The following is a 21,214-nucleotide window of genomic DNA, read 5'->3' as shown; positions in this document are numbered from 1 at the left end:
GTTATGTTTATTCCTTTCACGAAATCTCCTCATTGAATTATTTCCTATGTCAGACAATTAAAATCTGAACGGTTGGCTACATCGACAACGACGCAGAGTTCAGTTTTCCAGTCTATAGATTTATATATGTTCAACTTGTGGGAGTATGACAAATTTACAATAATTCAGAGGGTGAAGGTTATTTGGTTCATCTATGCAGACATGTCATTGCCTGAATGGTCCTCAATGGTAAAAGCCTTTACAAAGTATTACCAGTTGTCAGCTATTGCCAGGAAGAACAGTGAGGTTTTAACCACAACTATCCAGTCATATGCATACTTACAGCTCACACCACTGACTTCTGTGGAAATTCACACCAAAAGTGGGGGTTGTCCCAAAGTAACCTATTTCTAATGCCATAATTTTATTTACCCATGGGAACACGATTCCAGCACACATCCCAAAATGGTTTTATTGACGACTCTTAAGGTAAAGAAAATGTAAATGATAAAGAATTACACCATTTTTAAAATAGATGTTTATTTTAGATTATTGTTACAAACACTAAATGTACAAGGATACATTATTCCTCTATACAGAAATAAATCTATATATAAATGTGCTAACGTGATGCTGGGTTACACAGCAAAAATGATAATCAGCAAGCAGCCAGCAAACTGACGACTGATCTTATCTGTAAATTGTCCCTTCAATAATAAAAAAAAAATGATCTGATTAAATCAAAAAGTAACTGAAAGCCTAATATTCGCAGAATGTACAGATACTCTTATCAGAAGTCATATTACACTGGAAGTGTAGAAAGAACTTGCATTACTGAAATATAGAAAACAACATACTTCCCATACATGTAAAGGCACATACATGACCCAACAACTAAAACACATCCATGAAACGGTTATTTCCAGATTCATAAATGGGTTTTGTTGGATAGGGCTTGTAAAGACATACAATTTAGTGCTCACTAAGATTTATAGCTATCCTTGGAGTGTTAACACTTTTTTTGTACTTATTTTTCATTTGCTTTTAAAAGGAACCTGTCACCTAGAATATGCGTTCTGACCTATCAGCAGACGCATGTGTGCCCTAATTACACCTCCCTATCCATCCTTGTGTTGTAAAATTGTATAATATGAAAGTAATAAAAAACATTTTATTACCTTCATATATCCTATGTAAATAGCAGGGTATTTGGTCACAGGGGCAGCGCCTTGCCCCTGCATACCTTCCGTGGTATCACGCCCCTGTGGGCGTGATATCATGGAGTCACATGAGCGACGTCACCGTCGCTCATTCTATCCTGCGCGCATTGTTGCAGGCTTCTTTTCCGGGTGTTCACGCGCCGGCTGTGCGCGTCTGAAACGGACAAGGAGAACACAGAAGAGAAGCCTGCCGCAATAATAAGTGTAAACGTGCGCAGGATAGAATGAGCAACGGTGATGTCGACCATGTGACTACATGGTATCACGCCCACAGGGGCGTGATACCACAGAAAGTATGCAGGGGCAAGGCGCTGCCCCTGTGACCAAATACCCTGCTATTTACATAGGATATATGAAGGTAATATATACAATTTTAAAACACAAGGATGGGTAGGGAGGTTTAATTAGGGCACACATGCGTCTGCTGATAGGTCAGAACGCATATTCTAGGTGACAGGTTCCCTTTAAGAGACCAACCAGCAAATCATGTGCAGCGCTTACAAACTCTTCTCTATTGAGCTTGTAAGCATGGTTTTGAGGAGAGGCAGGATCCCTTGAGAGTGAGGTTACCTCCTAAAGCCAGCTTTAGTGTAGCATATACAAACTAAACCGCAGTGGTGGTTGGTCTCCTAGGTAACGAGTTGTCAACAAGAGAAAGTTGTTGATATAACAAGAAGGGCAGTAAATTGTATGTACAAGCACTATCTGACAAGATCATCTAGAAAAAGGTGGGAATAATTCTTTAAATTGCCTTCTCTTCCCCTGAGGAATGAACACCTTGTCTTATCAGGCACTGGTATAAATATAAAATGGAAAAGTAACAACAGTCAAGGTTATTGGAAACTACAGTCCAGAAGCCCCTGTAGCTCTGTGAAATAAGGCACTCTTACTACAAATGACCCCACACGACAAGCATGGAGCTTATAAACATATATGAGGTATATATTTACCTTTTAATAATAGAACGAGCAGAGCTCATACTATTTAGTATGATAGCAATAAAATCAACTTCTGAACTTATGCAAGAACGGAGTGTATGAAATGTGGGAAACCCACCATATGTCAATTTATGTGCTGTTTGCAGTTCTGCGTATAAAGCAGAAACGCCACCGCTTCCCATGATGTAGGTACAGGATTTCCATGCACTCCAGAATATGGTGACGATGGACTTTAAGAAGCAAAAACACTGTTTGGAAAGCTTAAAATTAAACCCCTATTGTTGGTGGAGAAAACAAATGCGAATCACCCAGATGCCATGAAAGAAAAATGAGTCCTATTTAAGACAACAGATTAGTACATACAACAAATTCAACAACAAGTGCTATTAGGAAAACCCAGCAGGGAAATAGCTGATCATCTCCAGTGATTAAGAAGAAATATTCTTCAAAATATCTGATCAGTGGATTATTTGATAAAGCCCTTGGCTCATTGGCACCGGATATGCTCCTGTAGACGGAGGTAGACAGAGTTCTCCTCATTGTCCATACTATTGCTTGAGATCTCATACCTCTAACAACAGAAGTGGGGAGGACAGGTCACATGGACACCTAGTCATTACGTCTTATGGCGGTGTATCATTGTGGCGGGACGGAGACATTACTCTCGCTTTTACTTTCCTCCCGCTCCTGTAAACACGTAATCACACGGTCAATGACTTCTTCTGGAACCTAGTCAGAAAAAAAGAAAAAAAAACTTAAGTCCTTGCTGACTGGAAGAAGGTGAGGGTCCCAATTTCAAGCACTAATTCACATAGGATAGGACACTAGTACCAAACATCTTTGGAAACTATTTAACACTAGAACTACTGGACTCGTGACACCTATATAGAAATACATGGTGCAAAGTAGTCAAAATGACTACCTCAGTAGTTCTAGTGTTAAACAGAAATTGACAAGGCAATGGGTCTATAGCTTGATGGATTATATATATATTATATAAGCTCTTAGAACGCTTAATATATAACAAGATCAATCTAAAGATTTTCGACTCAATACCTATAGAGCAAGCCAGCTTCAGACCTGCTCGAAACTGTAGTGACCAAGTCTTAGCTTTGACAACTCTCATTGAAGCTGAATTCCAGAAGAACAAGAAAGTTTCAGTGGCATTTATCGATCTCTCTGCTGCATATGATACTGTGTGGAGGGAAGGACTTTTATATAAATTTCTGAAGGTGATTCCATGTAAGAAAATGATGTACCTCTTGAACAATATGATTGCAAATCGAACTTTTCATCTTATTATGGGCGATTCAACCAGTTGTAAGAAATCTTTAAACAACGGACTGGCCCAGGGATCAGTGCTGGCACCTCTCCTGTTTGCTCTGTACCTAGCTAATATTCCTAAAACAGTGTCACGGAAATTTGGATATGCCGATGACTGGGCACTTGCTATGGTAAGCAAAACAATGGAGGAAGCAGAGGACGTTCTTACAAAAGATCTTAGTGTAATGGGAAAGTACTTCCGACAATGGAGATTAAAACCTAACCCATCAAAAACGGAAGTTTGTTGCTTTCATTTACACAATGCAAGTGCCAAGACTGAACTTAAAGTACAATTTGAAGGCCAATCTGTTAAACACAATTTCAATCCTAAGTACTTAGGTGTAACCCTTGATAGAAGTCTAACTTTTAAATCCCATCTGGATAAATTGGCACAGAAACTGAAAGCACGTAATAATATTATTCAGAAACTTTGTGGATCCTCATGGGGCTTGGCAACATCTGTTTTGAGAACATCTACTCTTGCCCTGGTGTACTCTGCTGCAGAATACTGTGCTCCAGCATGGTTAAATAGCTGTCATGTAAACTTAATTGACACTCAGCTGAACAACTCTTTGCGTATAATATCTGGTGCTATTAGACCTACACCTGTTCACTGGTTACCTGTGCTGGGTCATATCGCACCCGCAAATCTAAGAAGACAAAAGCTCCTACTTAAAGAGTACACTAAAGTAGTGAATAATGAAAAACTTCCAATACACCAAAATATCAGAGATGTTACAATACAACGATTGAAATCAAGACATCCACCCAAACGAACTGCAATCACCTTGCATGAACAAAACTTCAATTTAGAGGAGAAATGGCGAAAACTTTGGGTCAATGTAGTAGAAGGTGATCCCCAAATGTTCCCTAATTTACAAAACCCTCCACCAGGCTTCAATCTACCGAGGAAAACATGGGTTACTCTAAATCGTATCAGAACAAGCTTTGGCGTCTGTGCAGATTTTATGTATAAGTGGGGAAAATCTGACTCTCCGACCTGTGACTGTGGAGCAGATCGTCAAACTATCCAGCACATTGTTGAGGAGTGTTCCCTGAGATCCTACCATGGTGACAAGAAGGATTTCTATATTGTAAATGATAACGCTATTGCATATATAGAAAATCTTGATATTCAAATTTGATTTTTATACTTTTGATATTTTTCAATCACTGTCTATTGTCTGGTGTTTATTTTTATATGATGGTAAGATATACGTTCATACGATTAAATTAAACAGAAATTGACCCTTTTACTAACAGGTCACAGAGAACAAGTTTAGAAATTGACAGCAGTGTTAATTAAAGGGGATCGTCACATAAGGAAACCCATGTTACAAACATGTATCTTTTACTCTGAAACAAGAGAAAGACAAAGATGGACATGTATCCCTGCCCACTCAACTAGAATGATGAGCTTCCCCATAACAGGGGCCCATATTCATCAAATTAATTATACCAGAAAACACTATTGTGAAGAAATTTTGCAATTTTACAATCAGTTGTAAAAATTTTTTGCAACAGTTTTCACGCCATTTTCGGGCAGAACTGGGAGGGGAGGTGCAGAGATGGGTCATGGCAATGCTGCCCAACAAATTTATCAATAGTGTCATCGTTTTATTTATGCCAGACATCTTACTCCAGTGGCACACACTACTGAGATGTCCTGAATTAATTAAGCATCATGCAGCGCTGTATGAATTTGGCATATCCTACTCCAAAAAGCCCCTTCATTAAGGCTAGCCTGTACAATGCCAATCTTAAAGAAGTTGGCCTGTCGTTAGGATAGGTAATCAATCTCTGATTGGCTGGGGTCCAACATGTGGCACCCCCTACGATGAGTTGTCCTTGGTCCTGGTGGCGGTAGCACGCGGCCGTTGAATTCTCAGTTCCAAAGCTGCCCCATCAGCGCCTAGTGGCCATGGCAGGAAACTGCACATTAGCCTCGCATTCAAATCAATATGAAGCAAATCTAGCAGGCCGCTGTTATCAGAAGATAGGGCAGCTCTGGAACTGAGCATTTCCGTCCACATGCTGCCGGCTTCCAGAATCCAGTTGATCAGACATTGATGACCTACCCTAAAAACAACCCATCAATGTTTAATAGTGGCCAACCTCTTTAAATAAATTGGGCTTACTGTGCAGGACCTGGCAGTTTAACAGAGCAGAAGTGGTAACTAGTCACCATGCCCCAGTCCCATTTTTAACTTATTACTTTCTGAAATGTTACAGTGTTTTAGAGAAAAACATAGTTGAACTTGTGGCCAGGGAAGATGGGGCTAGTCACAGATTTATGTCCCTTCCCACTCAACTGGACTGAAATGTCTTTTCCTATTAAAATACTATGGGTCTGAAACATTAAAGAGGTGGTTCACCCGTTTTCATTACTGGCCACATTGATATTATGTTGACAAACAAGGTTTATCTCAAATACCTTGTGCTGCCAATAGTTCCTGTGAGCGGCGCTATTGCAGACAGCTGTTCCCCATCACCTGACCCCCGGGCTCCATGACCGCTGATGTCCGGTGATGTCATGTCAACTGAGGAAAGCTGCAGTCTTCCAGAGGGACTGGACTGTGGGTGGCGTTTTACCGCTCATCACAGCCCAGCGTCACTCCTGCTTGCAGCACTCTGCAGTGAAGATGCTGGGCTGTGACAAGCGGTAAAACGCCACCCACAGCCCAGTCATTCAACAAAACTGCGCCTGCCTCCGTTGACGTGACATCACCGGACATCAGAGGTCACAGAGCCCGGGGTTCACGCTAAGGAGATGAGCAGACTGCAATAGCACCGCTTACAGGCACTATTGGCAACACAAGGTATTTGAGAGAAATGTTGTTTCTCAACATAATATCGATGTAAGGAAAACAGGTGAACCAAGCCTTTAATACTGGCGTTTTGCTCGCCAGAATGAATGAAAACACCACTGTAGTAAGATGTACCTAATTCAGCAAGAGGTGCGCACCACTTAATGAATTAGCCACATTATACAACTGTTATGCAGATTTCTTGTGTAACGTTTGATGAATTTGCCGGGTGGCCTTCCCAACTTCTGGTTTAAGCTCCACCCACTTCGGGAAAACTGTCTGAGACTGGCGTAAAGATGCCAAATATATTGCGAAATTTCAAGGAGATTTCTGCGAGTGTTTTGGAGTAACCACCTTGATGAATTTGACCCATAGAGTAAAATCTGTCAGTCTAACGTGGCAGGTGAGGAGGACATACCTCTAAATAGTGATTGTCATCCCAGCCCCGTTCTCCACTGTGTTTTTATCTGAAACACCCCAATATTTCAGCGGGAAAACACAGATGTTGATAATGCTGGTCCCCAATTCAAATTGTATGTGGTTTGGGCAGCATGAGTTGGGGCTCAGGTTCCCTTTAAGTGGAAATGTGCTCAGTTTAGTATTATTTGCTACATTTGTATAGAACTACTACCTCTTATGAATTATTACTAAGTATAGCTCATCATACTGCAACCAAGTCTGGAGAAAATACACACATCCTGAATGAGGCGACGCACACTGTATGGGGCATGTCACTGGTACAAAAGGAAAAGGCTACCAAAACCAATATGTGGTCAAAAGGTATTTTCTACAACCCAGAAGGATATGAGCACAGGTTCAAGACCTAATTACAGCTACTATAAAATGTCAAAAGGACCAAAATCACATGATTCATAAGATTATATAATGAGGCTTACTCATCAGGATAACCCTGTCATTAGGCATTGTTAGGAAACTATTACACAAAGCTGAGTCTTAGAAAATGGTCAACCATTCTGGAGGACTCCGTGTGACCATATGTTACATGGCTGACTATTCATTTATATGTTTTAGTAGTGTGACCTCTAATAGATTTCACCTGCTCTGTCAGCCTACCTTAAGAAAAGGTCGTCCTGAAGGGAATGTCTAGGAAAACAATGCATTTTACCAAACCAAAATATATTGTATATTTAAGGGCTGTCAACTTACCAATGCATGGTCAAAGTTAAAGGTGCTAATATAATAGGCGGATATGTCTGCTGTAGCCAGAGGCCCTGCTATCTGTGCCACTATTCCACACTCATCTGCAAAGGTAGGAAGAAAAAAAAATGAATCGGGGCACAACCATTCCAAAGTTTCTATATATACTACATGGTTAATCATACTTGCATGTACGATACTTAATTTATACCTCCATACAAAACAATGTCATTAATAGGGACTTGGCCTATCTTTTGCCATTATAACAGCTGACATTCTTCTGGGAAGAATGTATATTGGATATATAACATGTTGATTTCAGAAGAAGGCAAAAACCTCATGAAGCAGATACTAAATTGCTCCAAATTAAGAGGAAAATCCATTCTTGACTCTATACATGGCAATCAGAAAGGTTTCCTGGATAAAAGGTCCATCTAAAGAGAGTCTAAAAGCCATAACTTCTAAAATTATATTTATTATTAAAGGCATCCAGGATTCTCTTTGAATTTTACTTTGATTTTAGCAGCGTTTCCTCCATTGATATATTCAGGGCCTCAGCAAGTCAGCTAGTCTTAGTGCTCACTGTGTAACGGCTGTATGCGCACAATATTCTACCGCTTCAGTTATGCAACACCTTGAGGCCATCAATTAGGGGTTGTCCAGTAGCAGGCAACCCCTTAATAATGGCTCTAGAGTGCTACATAGATTAAAAAGATCTATACTTACCTCTCAGACTGGCTGGGACTCAGGGCTGAGACCAGGGGAGTGGCGCTAGTCTGTGGACAAACAATGCCACGCGATCATTGTAGCCAAATGGTGGCCACTGATCGGCTGCAGCCTTCACCTTTCCATTGAGTGTTTCTTCCACTCAGACAGAAGCACGACAGTGTTTATGTCAGGAAACTAACAGGGGACAGGAGGCTGATAGCAAGGGGAAAAGAAAAGTTTCAGATTTTTTTAAAATTTATTCAACACCCTTGGGCCATTAATAAGGGGTTTCCAGTATGTGAGAACCCATTGAATTCAATAACAGTATAAAATAAGTAAAGCAGTTTATTTGCAAGCTTACGACATGAACGATTCTGAAAAGTGAATTATGTGAGGAGGAGTTAACAAGGGGCTCTTTTTCCCCACAGATTGCAACGGCTGAAAATCCTTGTCCTACACTGACAGGTTGCAGTCTTAAAGGAGTTGTCCGACAAACGTCAACATTTTTTTTAAGCTAATCTGTGCTGTATTGTCATATAAAACATCCCTACATTATTTTTTTGTTTTCTAAGTTTTGTTCTTCTTGAATTATCACTTTATTCTCTGTAGCCACTTTATTTACCTGCAGCTCAAGCAAACATGAAATCTTCCAATGCCAAACCTCACAGTCAGAGCTGGCCCCGGCCGGCCTCACTATCCAGCCCCGCCCTCTGCACACTCATTGAATGTCAGTATTCTGCCCAGCACAGACCTCTAGCAGAGGACAATATGGGCACATATAATGTAATAATGTGCCCATCCTATAGTAGTGTCCCCATCCTGTAATAATGTTCCCCATCCTTGTGCCCATTTTGTAATAACGGTGCCCATCCTGTAGTATTGTACCCCATCCTTCTACTCATCCTGTAGTAATGTCCCCTTGGGGTCCGCTTCTTGTAGCAATGCTCCATGCTGTAGAATTGTCCCCTATTGTGCCAGTCTTCAAAAACGCAAAAAGAAAAACCAAGCACAAATTCTTCTCACCTGTCCTGGTTCCCTTGGTGGCCTGTTTGCTTCTTGCGGCTGTAGCTCCAATGATGAATGGTGCCGATGCAGGGGCCGCCTATGACCGTGCTTTATATCATAGGACAGATTACCGGGCTCTGTACAGGGAGGAGTGATCCGCTGCTGGCCCGATTGGCCGGCAGACGATCATTGCAGTAGCTGTATACAGAGCTCGGCTCTGCACAGCGCCCGGTAATCGGTCATCTGATATAAAGCGATGCAAGTGGCCCCCAGCACAGACAGCAATCAGCAAGGGGGCCACGGGTATGCGCGCCGCAAGCAGCATCAGGGGCCGCACCGCAGGCATGCAGAATACCGGCAGCATCTTTGAGACTACTGCACTACGGAATGTGTAGGAGGGGGTAGGGAAGGGGGCGGAGACTACACGCACTGTACCCGCCCAGAAGGGCGGCAAAGTGAAGTCAGCTGATATGCCCGTCAAGAACGTCCTTCCCCTGTCGATGTGACGTCACAGGAAGCATCAAAAGCACAGCAGGAGCGGTCACATGATCACTTTGAGCCGTGGAGAGGGGCTGACAGCAGCGCAGGTAGGTAGTCGCTCTCTACATACCTGCCCCAATGTAGCCAAGTAGTGAAATGACAAAAAAAAAAAAAAAAAAGCAAAATAAGCTGGATAACCCCTTTGAATTCCACAGCACGCCAATTTCTGTAATGAAAGGATGAGATTTCTCAACAGTTTTGAGGTTACTGTAATGAGTCTTGCATTTTCCACCCACAAATCTGTATGAAAAATCTGTAGCTGATTTACCAAATACAAACATACATTAAAAAGAAAGTTTTCTTAAAGGTTTTTCTAGTAGAGGACAATACCTTTTTTATCTGCTAGTGTGCGCCACGTACCAAAGAAACTAAAAAAAGGGACTATACTCAACACCAGGACAGGCGCCGATCCTGCGATTTCGGTACTGTAATTCTCAGCAGTCACGTCACATTGTTATCTCATGCGGCCTCTGATTGGCTCCAGATTTTCAGTATTCCATCAAACCCTACACCCGCTCTGACAGAATAGTGAAGGCTGCAACCGATCACAGCCCGGTAATTGGCAGCAGTGGTCACTTGACAACAATGTCACTTGAACGCTGGGTATCCCAGGGCAGACATTGCAGGAGTGGCATTTGATATACCATGGCTAAAGAATTATCAGATCATATAACCAAATATATTCTAATGGTGAAAGCCTCCTCTTCCTCAATGCATACGATGGGACGTGTTTAAGAGGATAATCTAATTCAAACGATAGCTGTTTTTTGTCAACCTTTAACCCTGTAGGGAAAAAGTATGGAATAACGCTAAGGAAATAGTTGGGATAATAGGCATCACTAACTACTCCCTAATCTGGGGCAATGTAAAATATCCAGAGCTTAAGAATTAACTGGGTTTGAAGAATAGGAAAGAAAAGTCATTAATAGCATAACACAATTATATAAGGAAGGACATGTTAAAACGTTTGAATTTCTTAGATAGGAATTTGATTTGCTGAATAACAGGTTCTTTCATATCTGCAACTGAGAAATGAATGTATGGCGCAGGACGACACTGCTCCGTGGACGCCAAAATATGCCAAGGGTTGCTGTCACTCGCATGGACTTTTACACTTATTTTAGTATGAAACTGCCCTCATCTCAGGAGATTTTGGAGTGATGTGCTGGACATAATTTATACAGTTTACAACTGTCGGATCTCATCAGACCTTAAAATCTGTGCAGTTGGTTACACAGCTGAAAGCCCCTCGAAGAAAAGCCACCAACTAGCTATCTCACAAATGCTCGGAAAATAATGACTACTTACTGGAAGAAATCGGAATCCCCTTCTATGGATGAAGTAATAGCCAAGATGCGCAACACCTTACATCTCGAGAAATATGTCTTACAAAAGAGAGGGGACCATCAAACATTTGAGAACACTTGGGCGCCATGGTTGGGTAGTCCAAATTTAGCTCCCCTGACGTGAAATATTGATATTGCTAGTGGGTGTCTGCCTTATGGCTCTTTGCATAACATAAAAATACGTCATGTTAAATGTTGGTTTGTTGAGAAAAGAAGATTTGGGACATTTAATCTATTTCATTTACAAGACTTATACTCTACTAAGACAATGTTAAAATTCGTCTGTAAAAGAAATTGATACTTGGCGATGGGGGGCTAAATGCGCTTTATCCCTTTCCTTATTGAAGCAGTGCTTGGACAATGGGGTGGTGGTGGTTTGTTTAAGGATTAAATGGTATTACGATCACAAAAATGACCAATAAAAAAAAGCTCCTGACCCTAGTAGGTTTTACACTTTAAAACTACATAAAATATTGTGATATAAGAAAAGGAGATTCCCTCTCAACATGACAAGCCTCCTACATCTGAAAAGTTGCGCATCTCTTCTCCGACTTCTAGACTATGGAGCTAGTAGTCATTGCAGTGAAGGAGAGGTGCGAAATCACTACATCATCTGTATCCATAACAAGCCCTACAAAACATCAGTGACATTTACCATCTAAAGCCATCTTAAGATATAATCAGCCTGACTCCACCTGGAGTGTCACAAGTATGACACAGGAAATATTTGCTACTTGTTTGCCTGTGCATTTCTTCCCCTTGTAGTGTGCTAATGATACAAAAATATGGAACTTACCAAAGCCCAGGGGCTGCCCACCAATTCTCACCATGCGCCATAGTTCCCCAGACGAACTTGTCAGAAGTAGGTCTGTGGGGAACCTAAAGGAAGTTGCAAAAGATATTAACGTCAGAATACTAACATTGGTCTCGCCCATCCATCTCAACTTCTGACCTCATTACAAATGAACAGAGAATAGCACTCACAAAGTACAAGTTCCTTCCCTCAGGATGGATTATATATAGACAAATACCGCACAAGTTCCTTTTTTTTTTTAATCAATGTACATCATAGATAAATATGGAAAAATAACATATCGAATGAGAATAATGTTGTAAATGGGATTGCAGTTCATACTGCTCAATTAACCATACTCTTGGCATTGAATCTACAGGCCGGCCCATAAGTAGTTGTTATTTTAGATTATATATACGAGGGCTACTGATAAGTCTTTGGCTTTACCCAGAAAGAAACGAGATAGGATGATGAAACTTTACACTTATACCACATACTCTCCACTGAAGTCAACACACTTCTTACCTCGGCATTGCAAGTTCTGTAAGCCTAGCAAAAAAAGGATTTCAGTTGTGGATCCAATCAGGCATCCGTAGCAGCCATGGCATCAGAAATGGTGTGAAATGTGGTAGCCATTGGGAAGCACAGAGGCAGCTCCTGTATCAGTCGCGCTGGTTACCGGATCCACATACCGGGGGACTACAAGAACCAGGTATGAGGCCGTCGAGGGAACGGAAAATATGTGAGCATAATGTGTGTGTTTGTGAGTACGGAACTGGAAGTGTGTGCGGTATTTTGCTCGTACGGCAAAGCTTGCTCGTAAATAGAGTTATAAATTTACAGGAAGCTTTGCTTGTATAGCGAAAAACTCGCACACCATATTACTCGTAAACCGAGGTTCCAGTCCGTGTGTCTGTGTGTGCGTGCGTGCGCAGTTTTTCGGCATCAGGCACAATCCGGCAGTGTGCCTGATGAAACGGATCTGGCGCAAAATATGCAAAAACGGATGTGCCAGATCCTTTTTTTTTTTTACGGATCTGGTATACCTGATCCGTCAAAAAACTGATTCGGCGCATCCATTTTGTCCGTTTTTTGCTGGATCCGTTTTTTTTTTTTTCAATAACTTGTAACATGCCCAGTTTAAAAAAAACGGATCCAGCGGCCACATCCGTTTTTTGCCGCATTACGCCGGATCTGGCGTCCATAGGCTTCCATTGTAAAGCACGCACGATGCGTTTTTTTGTCAGAGACAAAAAACATTACAAGAGACGTTCCATCCGGCCACTGCATTAGCCAATTATGACGGATCCGGCAAAAGCCGGATGCAACGCAAGGCCATCAGGCACAATCCGGCGCTAATACTAATCAATGGGGATAAAACGAATCCGGCGCCGGATCAGTTTTAGCCGTTTTTTTTCCATATTGTGCCGGATGGAAAAAAACTGATGTGTGAAAGTAGCCTTACTAAGCTGTGTATTGCTGTTTAAATAAAATCAGTGTTTTATCAGCAGGAGATTATCACTACAGGACTTGATGTCTCATGCCTTTTAGTCAACTGCTCTGTGTAACCCTGCTTCCAGCACTGAATAGCAGCTGTCAATATAAAGTGTGCAAAGAAAGCTGTCAATCAGTGTTGTGGGTGGGGTTATACAGGGCTCAGCATTTAGTGAACTGGTAGATCCACAGCAGAAAAAAAAAACAGTGATTGTATCAAAATGATAGCATGCAGATTAGGAAGTGACATCAGAGCCCAAACATCATGCTACTTTCAGATTATATAGCAAAATCCTGGTGATTTAACACAACAGATATATTAGAATACAGCTTTTTTTTGTAAAAGTTTAAAGCAGACACCTGTTCCCTGGTCCACAGTCCGCATGTATCAGACACTAGTTGTAGGATTTCAACCATATACACTAGCACAAAAAGTTAGGGATATTTGTCTTTCAAGTGAAATGTATGGAAAATGTAAAAAGTTCACTCTACAGTGATATTTTATCATGTCAGTAGGGCATTTAGGTAGAAGCATGCAATGGTGATTTTCTCATCTCAAACAGTTTATTGAAACAAAAGCCAACAACTGGTACATATACCCCCAAAAATGTCAATGTCTTGATAACTTGTTATGGGGCCTTGATCATCAATTACAGCTTCTCAACAACGTCTCCTGCTGTTCAGAAATGGAGTTATCGTCTGCTGAGACATGGCATCCCAGTCTTCTTGAAGGGCAGCCCTCAGGTCATTGAAGTCCTGGGGTACAGAGTTACAAGCCTCTACACGCTAACTCAGCTGATCGAGTAGGCTTTCTATGGGATTTAGGTCTGGAGAAAGTGCAGGCCACTTTATATGAGGTACCCCAGTCTCTAGCAGCAGTTTCCTAATGATGCAACCTTGATGAGCTGGAGTATTGTTGTTTATCAAGATGAAATTGGGACTGTGTAGTTCATGCAGAGGCACCATGACTGGATTAATGATGTTATTCTAGCAGTAGGGGCTTGGCACTGTGCCATTCACAGTGTATGGCAGTTCTATATTAACTAGACACATCTGTCCACACTAACACCACCAAAGCATCGTCTGGTGACAACAGTGGTTGATGCATACTGCACACCTTGATGTCACCGTCATTGTTGGTGGCTACCATCATTTCTGCTCAGTGTGAATCGACTTTCATCAGTGAACATCACTGAGACCCACTGGTCCTTCGTCCTGCTACTACGCGGCTGTGCCTAGTGCCATGGTTAGGTACCCTTGCAGGTCGTCTAGCAGGCAGACCATGCTGATGTAAACGGTTTTGAATGGTCCGATGTGACACTTGGGTGCCTCTCACCTCCCTTAAATGTTCTTGGAGATGTACAACAGCCATCATCTGGTTCAGAAGGGCATTGTTAGCAATGAAGTGGTCATCAGTGTGGGATGTGGCCGAAGGATGTCCACTTCTTTGCCTTTCTCTGACTCTTCCTGTCTCTGTATCTTTATTACAACCTGTTGATGACACTCTGTGACTCTAAACTCCGTGGCCACTCCTGGTTCAGAACATCCTGTTTGAAAACTCACAATGGAGAGGTACGGTTGATCAATTGTTAAGCGTTGACTGGTTTCATGTAATCAAAATGTGAACTATATGAAATAGGGCTCTACTCACTGTATAGTGAAGGTGCTCAAAAGTAAAATATACTAAATATAGGCAGATAACTTTGGCACATAGTAGGAAAGAATATGTGGGGTGATTTTCAAAGAATTATTTTTTTTTTTGCAGAAAATAAAGAGCAAAGTAACCTATGAATCACTTCCAAACGATTCAGCTCAGATCTGAGCCTCTCTCAGGCTATGTGCACACGTTGCGTTTTTTTCAGCGCGGAAAAAAAACGCACCCTCTGGCAGAGGGGAGAATTGTAAACAATGCGTTTTGGGAAAAACGCATAAAAAACGCATGCGTTTTTCGTGCATTTTTCATGCGTTTTCCATGCGTTTTTCATGCGTTTTCTTCAGGTGCGTTTTTGACCACATGATCCAGTGACAGTGCCACAGTACATCCAGTACACAGTGCCAGCCTTCCTGCAGAGATGTGAGTGTTGTCCACGGGAGAACGCAGCTGCCCATGACCACGATTTGGGTTCAGGCTGCTGTGGAGCTCTATGCTACCTGCAGAGAACACTCTTGTCTCCGCAGCATAAATTTACTTGCTGAGGCTCGGGAAGCTGCACCACAGGTCGGTTTATGCTGCGGAGAAGAGAAGCACAGTGGGCACGGGATTTCTAAAATTCCTTCCACTGTGCTTCTACTGTACAACGCAGCGTTATGGACACAGGGAAAACACTGCGCCCATAACGCTGCAAACCCTGATTGTGGGCACACAGCCTAAAATGTGTCAATGGATTTCAAACATATATATAACGTCCCACCCCCCTGCATATTCTAAGCTGGCGCCCTTTAGTGCCTTTCATGTGGCACTAAAGGGTGCCTAGCCTTAAAAAAAAAAAATTAAAATAAATGACGTGGGGTCCCCCCTATTTTTGATAGCTTGTCAGGGTAAAGCAGACAGCTGTAGCCTGCAAACCACAGCTGACAGCTTCATCTTGTCTGGTGATCAATTTGGAGGGCTCCCCAAGCTGTTTTTTTTATTTATAAATAATTAAAAAAAAAACAAAAACGTGGGGTCCCCCCCAAATTAGATCACCAGCCAAGGTGAAGCTGACAGCTGGGGTCTGGTATTCTCAGGATGGGAAGAGCCATGGTTATTGGACTCTTCCCAGCCTAAAAATAGCAGGCCACAGCCGCCCCAGAAGTGGCGCATCCATTAGATGTGCCAATCCTGGCGCTTCGCCCCAACTCATCCCGCGCCCTGGTGCGGTGGCAAACGGGGTAATAAATGGGGTTGATACCAGATGTGTAATGTCACCTGGCATCAAGCCCAGCAATTAGTGATGTCACGGCATCTATTTGATACCAGACATAACTAATTGACAGTAATAGCAAAAAAAATTGACAACCAAAAAAAATTTATTTGAAAAAACACTCCCCAAAAACATATCCTCTTTCACCAATTTATTGAAAAGAAAAAAAATTGGTTCCGCAGTATCCATTTTGACGTCCCACGTCACCTCTGGACCTTCTAGAATATGGGGGGCACGCTCAGGGAACGTGTCCCCCATTTTCTAGTAGTGCAGACCCTCTATTTGAGGAGAGTGGGTGCAAAGAATCTGCACCCACTCTCCCTGGGTCACAGCTGCACAGTGCCGAGCAGCAGCCAGCGCAGCTCACACTGAACACAGGAAGCCGTCAGCTGCTCGGCACATGTGACCGGCCGGCGTCTGCTGTGAAGGAGGAGGGGGCCGCGGGGGATCAGCGCTATGACAGGTACGGGGGTTACCGGGGGACACCGGGGGGAATAGGGGGTGACCTGGCAGGGCCTGAGGAGCAGTTTTCTGTCGCATGTGTTATTGCACATGCGACAGAAACAGAGGAGTAGGGTGGCCGGTGCGCTGCTGTGCGCGCGGCCATGTTGGATTTTCGGGAGGGGGGTCGGGGCGGGCACTTTGGCGACACCGGGGGCTTTCCTGAACTTTGCCAGGAAGTGAGGTCAACAGGAAACCTCTTGACCTCACTTCCAGGTAAATGCCTGCGTTCTGGCATGCCGACAAAGCCCGCGGACCGCAACAAAAAAGCCGCTCACTGCGTTGTAGCTGCGGTCTGACCCGCATCATTGATTTCAATGGGGGAGAGAACGCAGCCACAACGCACAAAAGAAGTGACATGCTGCTTTTCTTTCCGCACCGATTTTTGGCACTGATTTTTCGGCTTTCTCATACACTTTGCTGGGAAAGCTGAACGCATGCAATTTGCCACAGAAACGCTGCCGTTCTAAACGCAGCGTTTCCGCGGTAAAAAACGCAACGTGTGCACACAGCCTCACGGTATGGCCTGGTAAGTAGCGGAAAGGAAACAAAAAATCACAACAGTGTATGACACACAGAAATTGAGCATGCTTAACTTACAAGTGCTCAAAGCAAAATACAAAAATATACAAAGTATACAAAGAGTTACATCATATTCGTTAGCCCATGTAGCAATGTTCTTATCACACTGCATACCTTTATCTAGTACTGTGCTCTTCTTGTGTAACACCTTTGTTCTCCTTATAGGCGATTTCACCATTACTCACTGTGATTTCATTGCATCTCCGCACCTGTAACCCTTTATGGTATATTCCCATATATTCCATCTGTATAGTCCTGTAACGCTTCTGTAGTCCTTGCATATTACTGGTATTATATTATAATGTATATATGCCTGCTATTCCAGGGGCCTATGTCTTATTCACTACCATGTACTGTTTCTGCTTACAAAGGCACCCCCATGGAAGATTTATCCTCCACTATGCTACATGGTCTAACGTAGCCTTTTTGAATGTGATGGAACTCTTTGTATTCTTTTGTATATTTTTGTATTTTGCTTTGAGCACTTGTATGTCGAGCATGCTGAATTTCTGAATGTACATACACTGTTGTGATTTTCTGCTACTTACCAGGCCAAACCTTGAGAAAGGCTCGGATCTGAGCCGAAGCGTCGGGCTGTCGTTCATGGGTTACATTTTTTGGCTGAAAATAAAAGGCATTCTTTGAATGGCTGCATATTTTTTTCTACTGTGTGCCAAAGTTATCGGCCTATATCAAAGTGTGACCAGCATGATGAGGAGGACGGTTTACATACTAATACTAATTGAATCCTGAAATGTTTGGGTGATTCATGGATCAAACACCTATTGTGAATTTTTCCATTAAGTTTCTTGTTAGAGAACAGCAAATTGTGCAAAAAGTCCAGAAACATTGAACAGTGGACAAGAGCATTAAAAGGGTTTAGAGAGGGCCACATTAGGCTCACCTGAAAGCTTAGAGGACCTTTTAGGATCATCCTGAAACTTCACCTGAAAGCCAAATATCCATAACTCTGAGTAGTGTACATGTTATTTCATTCTGAAATGCTGCAACGCTTGAAAGAAAAATCAAACTTTAAAACCCAGCTAGGGACAGAGCCACACGGTAGACTACTTGGTTCCTGGCAGCTTCTTACTGCCCACTACCAGTGACTGACAGGTCTTACCCTGTGGGCATGTATAAAGAGAGACCTCAAACATTGGCAACGTGCAGGGAGAAGCCACCAGAGACCCATCTCTCCGACAAGTCTCCAGTGCAGCTTGGTCCCTGGCAGCTTCTTACCGCCCACTACTAGTGACTGACAGGTCTTACCCTGTGGGCATGTATAAGGAGAGACCTCAAACATTGGCAACGTGCAGGGAGAAGCCACCAGAGACCCATCTCTCCGACAAGTCTCCAGTGCAGCTTGGTCCCTGGCAGCTTCTTACCGCCCACTACCAGTGACTGACAGGTCTTACCCTGTGGGCATGTATAAGGAGAGACCTCAAACATTGGCAACGTGTAGGGAGAAGCCACCAGAGACCCATCTCTCCGACAAGTCTCCAGTGCAGCTTGGTCCCTGGCAGCTTCTTACCGCCCACTACCAGTGACTGACAGGTCTTACCCTGTGGGCATGTATAAGGAGAGACCTCAAACATTGGCAACGTGTAGGGAGAAGCCACCAGAGACCCATCTCTCCGACAAGTCTCCAGTGCAGCTTGGTCCCTGGCAGCTTCTTACCGCCCACTACCAGTGACTGACAGGTCTTACCCTGTGGGCATGTATAAGGAGAGACCTCAAACATTGGCAATGTGCAGGGAGAAGCCACCAGAGACCCATCTCTCCGACAAGTCTCTAGTGCAGCTTGGTCCCTGACAGCTTTTAATCTGAAACACTACAGTTTCAGAGTCAAACATGCATGAGCTTGAGAACGTCACTGCATTGAAACAGCGTGGTATGCCAGACATTCCCACAATTCTAAGAGTTTGTAAAGCCTAGAGATGGTCAAACAAAGTGTAGGCATCATTTAAAATTTTATTTCATAAATCAATAGTGCACATGAAAATAAGAAACTTTGTAATATATCTTATCAGAGAAATCTGCTTCTCTTTGCCGGAATTGGTCGTTATCAAAATTCTCAATTCTGAGGTAAAATCTGTACTCAGTGAAGACTTTCCCATTACTGAGAGGAGATGGCAGCTGTTACTGATGAGATGCTATGTAGATGGAAGAGGGGGAGGAGCTCTGCATCTAGCCCCTCCCTCCTCCCATCATAGAACCTCATCTGTAACAACTGCCATCTCCTATCACTGAATACAGATTTTACCTCAGAATAATGACTGATTAATTCTGGCAGAGAAAGAAGCAGATTTCTCTGATAAGCTATATTACAAAGTTGCTTATTTTTATGTGTACTATTCATTTATAAAATAAAAATTAAAATAACGGTTCCACTTTAAGTGTGGTTGAACTTCATTTCCCCATTGGAAATGGCTCATCCTACCAATACCGATATATTACATTTTCTTTGTTTTTCAAACGCACTCAGTGTGTATACTGAGATTGTATTGTGAACAGACCCTTAGACCACAACTGATCAGAAAGTTACACCATATATTAATATGCCAAAACATTAGAAAATATTAACACCAGAATACCACAGAAACATAACTTGGGTTTAAGGCTTAGTGATGTTTTTCCACGGGTATCTGCCAGCCCAAAAAAAGGCAAAGGCAGCTATCAATTAATATCTGACATATAATCAAGATTTCCTTTACCACCAAAACAGCAAAAATGTATCAAAGTTCATTTACAATGGCTAGGGTTTTTCTTAAAAGCCCCACTCCAGTAATGTTTTTCCCCTTTTTGGGAATCACATAGGTGCCATGACAGTAGTGACACTCACCGGTCGCCCCCTTCTCCCGATTTCAGCGGCACTCCAGTCCGTTGCAGCACAAGGTGACTGCATTTGTGACCTGCCGTATCGCAGTGGTTGCTGTGCCGAGGACAGATGACTTTTTGATTTTTCTCAAAGCCAATCTGCGGCTCAGAACGCTCCTAGAGACCTTGCTCCGAGTCTTACAGTGAGAGTAACCGCCGCTCCCGTAACCACCACTCTCACGATCCAGCAGGATACAGATGCAGTCACACAGTGCCGGAGTGGACCACAGAGGTCGAGACTGAAAGTAGATGGCAACCGCTGGCTACGTTATTACAATCATGATACTTACAAACACGATAACTAAGGAGGAAATTAAAGTAAGAAAAAAAAATCACTGGAATGGAGCTTTAAAAATTCCAAGACAGAAATTTGGTAATAACTTTCTACCGTACCTTTATGCCCGAATACATGCAACATTTCTTTTTTCCGGCATACTGTCTATTGTATATATTATATAAATATAACTGAATACTACATACTTCTTCTGTATCTCTGTATCCATAACAATGGATATATATCCGTCTATCAAGGAGAAGGCAAAAAAGCGAAAGGATTCACTGTTCTGCGTAGGAGGCTCCTCATGTGACCTGTAACAAAATTGGAAAAACATTTTAAAGAGGACTTGTTATCTGATCAAAAGGTAACATTCTTTTTGTCTCCCATTTTATTCCCACGGCTCATAAATATTCTGTTTTTGTTATTTTCTTTTTATGCCAGCATGACTGCTGCAGCAGTCACATGTATGCCTAACATGAAGTCGTTTTTTAGTGTGTAAGTCTATGGAGCCTCAGAACGTACATTGGAAAATGACTTCCAGTCCATATAAATCCTTTGTGCGATGTCGTGAGTCGGAGTTAAAGTCATATGATACAGAAGAGGAGCGGAGCAACGCTGGAAACTGGGGAAGATGGCGATCGGGAAGTATTTTTAATATATGTGCACTACGCTGCATACATATTCAGAAAGGTTTAGTGGATACAATTTTTGTAGGGGCGGCTTCTTTAGGAGCAGATCATTGCACATTCACGTTTTCGAGAAG

General features: G+C 42.5%; 1 protein-coding gene across 1 annotated transcript in view; it reads right to left on the bottom strand.

The window, feature by feature from the left end:
* Nucleotides 1–1,612: 1,612 nt before the first annotated feature.
* The window catches only part of CASTOR1 (cytosolic arginine sensor for mTORC1 subunit 1), a 116,452-nt gene continuing 96,850 nt past the window's right edge, over nt 1,613–21,214 (bottom strand). The window contains exons 6-9 of the mRNA XM_075319960.1: nt 20,655–20,762; nt 11,821–11,903; nt 7,435–7,529; nt 1,613–2,866 (exon numbers count right to left, since the gene is read on the bottom strand). Of these exons, the coding sequence (XP_075176075.1) occupies nt 2,774–2,866; nt 7,435–7,529; nt 11,821–11,903; nt 20,655–20,762 (379 nt within the window). The 3' untranslated portion in view covers nt 1,613–2,773. The remainder of the gene's footprint in view (nt 2,867–7,434; nt 7,530–11,820; nt 11,904–20,654; nt 20,763–21,214) is intronic.

Source organism: Anomaloglossus baeobatrachus, chromosome 1, assembly GCF_048569485.1.
Source record: "Anomaloglossus baeobatrachus isolate aAnoBae1 chromosome 1, aAnoBae1.hap1, whole genome shotgun sequence".
NCBI classification, from domain to species: domain Eukaryota; kingdom Metazoa; phylum Chordata; class Amphibia; order Anura; family Aromobatidae; genus Anomaloglossus; species Anomaloglossus baeobatrachus.
Note: the sequence above shows the minus strand (reverse complement) of the source record. Positions and strands in the feature narration are given on the sequence as shown.